The sequence below is a fragment of the Glandiceps talaboti genome, chromosome 1 (genome assembly GCF_964340395.1).
Source record: "Glandiceps talaboti chromosome 1, keGlaTala1.1, whole genome shotgun sequence".
In the NCBI taxonomy this organism is placed as follows: domain Eukaryota; kingdom Metazoa; phylum Hemichordata; class Enteropneusta; family Spengelidae; genus Glandiceps; species Glandiceps talaboti.
In genome coordinates, this window is record NC_135549.1 from 15307480 (window position 1) to 15309763 (window position 2284).

The following is a 2284-nucleotide window of genomic DNA, read 5'->3' on the forward strand; positions in this document are numbered from 1 at the left end:
CTTTTGCGGTTGTTTTACATGCATTGCATTACCTTTATTAATTAATTAAACACAACCATAAGTGTCTCACATCAAAGTATAGACTCCATAAAGAAATCAAGTGTGGCGCCTTTCTCCTCATTTTAGTTCGTCGATGGGTGATCTTTCTGTTTATTGAGAATGAAGTCATAGTTTTTTTAAGTATTAAGTTTGTCCTTCGGGAGATATCTTGGTGAACTTGCGAATATACTTTATTCGCATGTTATGAAATGAAGTTATCATTTCATGCCATGACAATTTCAGGGAGGAATTGAGGGCGCAGTTACATAAAACATGAATATAAATGTACGCAACTGCGCAAGTCTAGAGGCTTACATAAATAGACCAGGTTTCATCGTGTGCTTACCTCACTGACAGACTCGATCAGGTCTAGGAACAATATGGATGTAAACACGAGCTTCACCAATTCAACTCCCGAAAACAGAACCTTCGACGAAGAGCAGTATGCTTGTGGTGCAGACCCAATGGTGTTTTTCATCCTCGGAGTGTCCCTAGGAACGATTGGCATTATTGGGAACATTTCATTCATGTTCGTGGTGATGCGTGTTAAGTCAATGCAAACTATCACAAACTATTATTTGGTTAACCTAGCAGGAGCTGATCTGTTATACTTACTGTGTCTATGGATCATCTACATGTGTCTACTAACCAGTGAAAATAATACGTGTGTCTTTATGATCAACTCGGATGTACGCTGTCTTACCGGTATGGTAGTTGATGTTGCGATCCTGACTTCAACTTTCTGCGTTGCCTTCATTAGTTTCGAGCGCTACATTGCTATCTCACAACCATTTCGTATACGGCAACTTTGTACCAAGGGTAAAACCCGTTTCTTCAGTGGTTTGATGTGGATTTTAGCGATTCTGATCAAGATTCCGTCAGCCGTCGAATGTCACGTTGGTTCTTCTGCACAAATCTACATAGCCATAGTGATTCTATTCATCATTGTGTGTGGCATCAGTCTTTGTACAGTGACAGTGTTGTACAGCCTCACAGCATATCACTTCATGAAAGCATCCAAAGCAATGAGAGAAGTCAACGATTGTCACACTAAAGCCCCAAATCATGAGAAAGCGGTGGTAAGACTTTGTATATTGACAACAGTGATATATTTCATCTGCCTATTTCCTAAAATCATAGCTTTCCTTTTTCTACTTTTCCAAGGATTTGGACAGCCAATTGTGTCAGCAGCGACCCAGAACTGTATCATTAACATCTCAATATTTCCTCTCATGGTTCACTCGGCAGCCAACCCAATTCTGTGTAACGTCATGAGCAAGCGATACCGGAAAGCTTTCAAAAAAACATTCTTATCGTGCTTTGGAAAGACTGGTGGCGAAGAATCACGGACGAGCAAAACCCGTTATTACATGCTGACGCGCACAACAGACGACAAGGCGTACTCAAATCATACGTCCGTTGGCGTCAAAAGAAGTCACACTCAAGCGAAAGAGCCACACACATCTTTTTTGTAAGCAAGGAACAAGTTCACTTATCTAATTAATTATCCAAAAATGTGACACTAATGGAGTTCCATCAGTCCTATTTGTACTTTACATACAATAAATGCCATTCATTTCAGTAGTTCAAGTAACACCTATCACATATGATACATAAACAGTGTTGAGACGTGCTGCGATTAGATGTTGCACAGTGCCTGGTGGATAGTGTTGACGGAAGAATCCAGCACGGACGTGTCTCAATCAATCCACTAGCGCTCACTTGCTCAGACGTGTCAGCCAAGAAGATTTACAGTTGTAGCATGTGTAATGACTGATCCAAGTGAGGTGTGTGCAAACTGGTTAACATTAGGCGAAAAATAATTGTGTTTCCGATAACATGGAAGGTAGATAGGTCGGGGGTTTTATTTCATTTTATATTTTTCATTGTTTAAAATTATTGTTTCGAAATGTCGGTCAGAATACCCCCTCTGTGATAGTTTGATGAAATATTTTCAGGTAGCACTTGGGAAAAGAAAACAGACTTGCACGACGGTCAAGAAGACAAAGAATGTCTTATTTTTTTTTTTAAATCTTAAAACTAGTACCGGTCGGGTTATCGGAAAAACACAATTTTTTATTTATTTTGTCATATACAAAATTCTATTCAGTTGTTATATAGGAAGTTTGTAAGTTACAAATAGTAGATATATAAGAAGTCTCATATTACTGCGATCAGTAGAAAAGTGTGTCATACGTAAGTGTATAGTACACATTTAAGCTCTAGCAATTTTGCAGAATAGTAC

At 38.9% G+C, this 2284-nt stretch overlaps 1 protein-coding gene across 1 annotated transcript; it reads left to right on the plus strand.

The window, feature by feature from the left end:
• The first annotated feature begins 419 nt into the window (after positions 1-419).
• Positions 420-1514, plus strand: LOC144433605 (neuromedin-U receptor 2-like). The gene has a single exon (XM_078121944.1). The coding sequence runs from the start codon at positions 420-422 to the stop codon at positions 1512-1514; it is 1095 nt and encodes a 364-aa protein (XP_077978070.1).
• Positions 1515-2284: the final 770 nt, after the last annotated feature.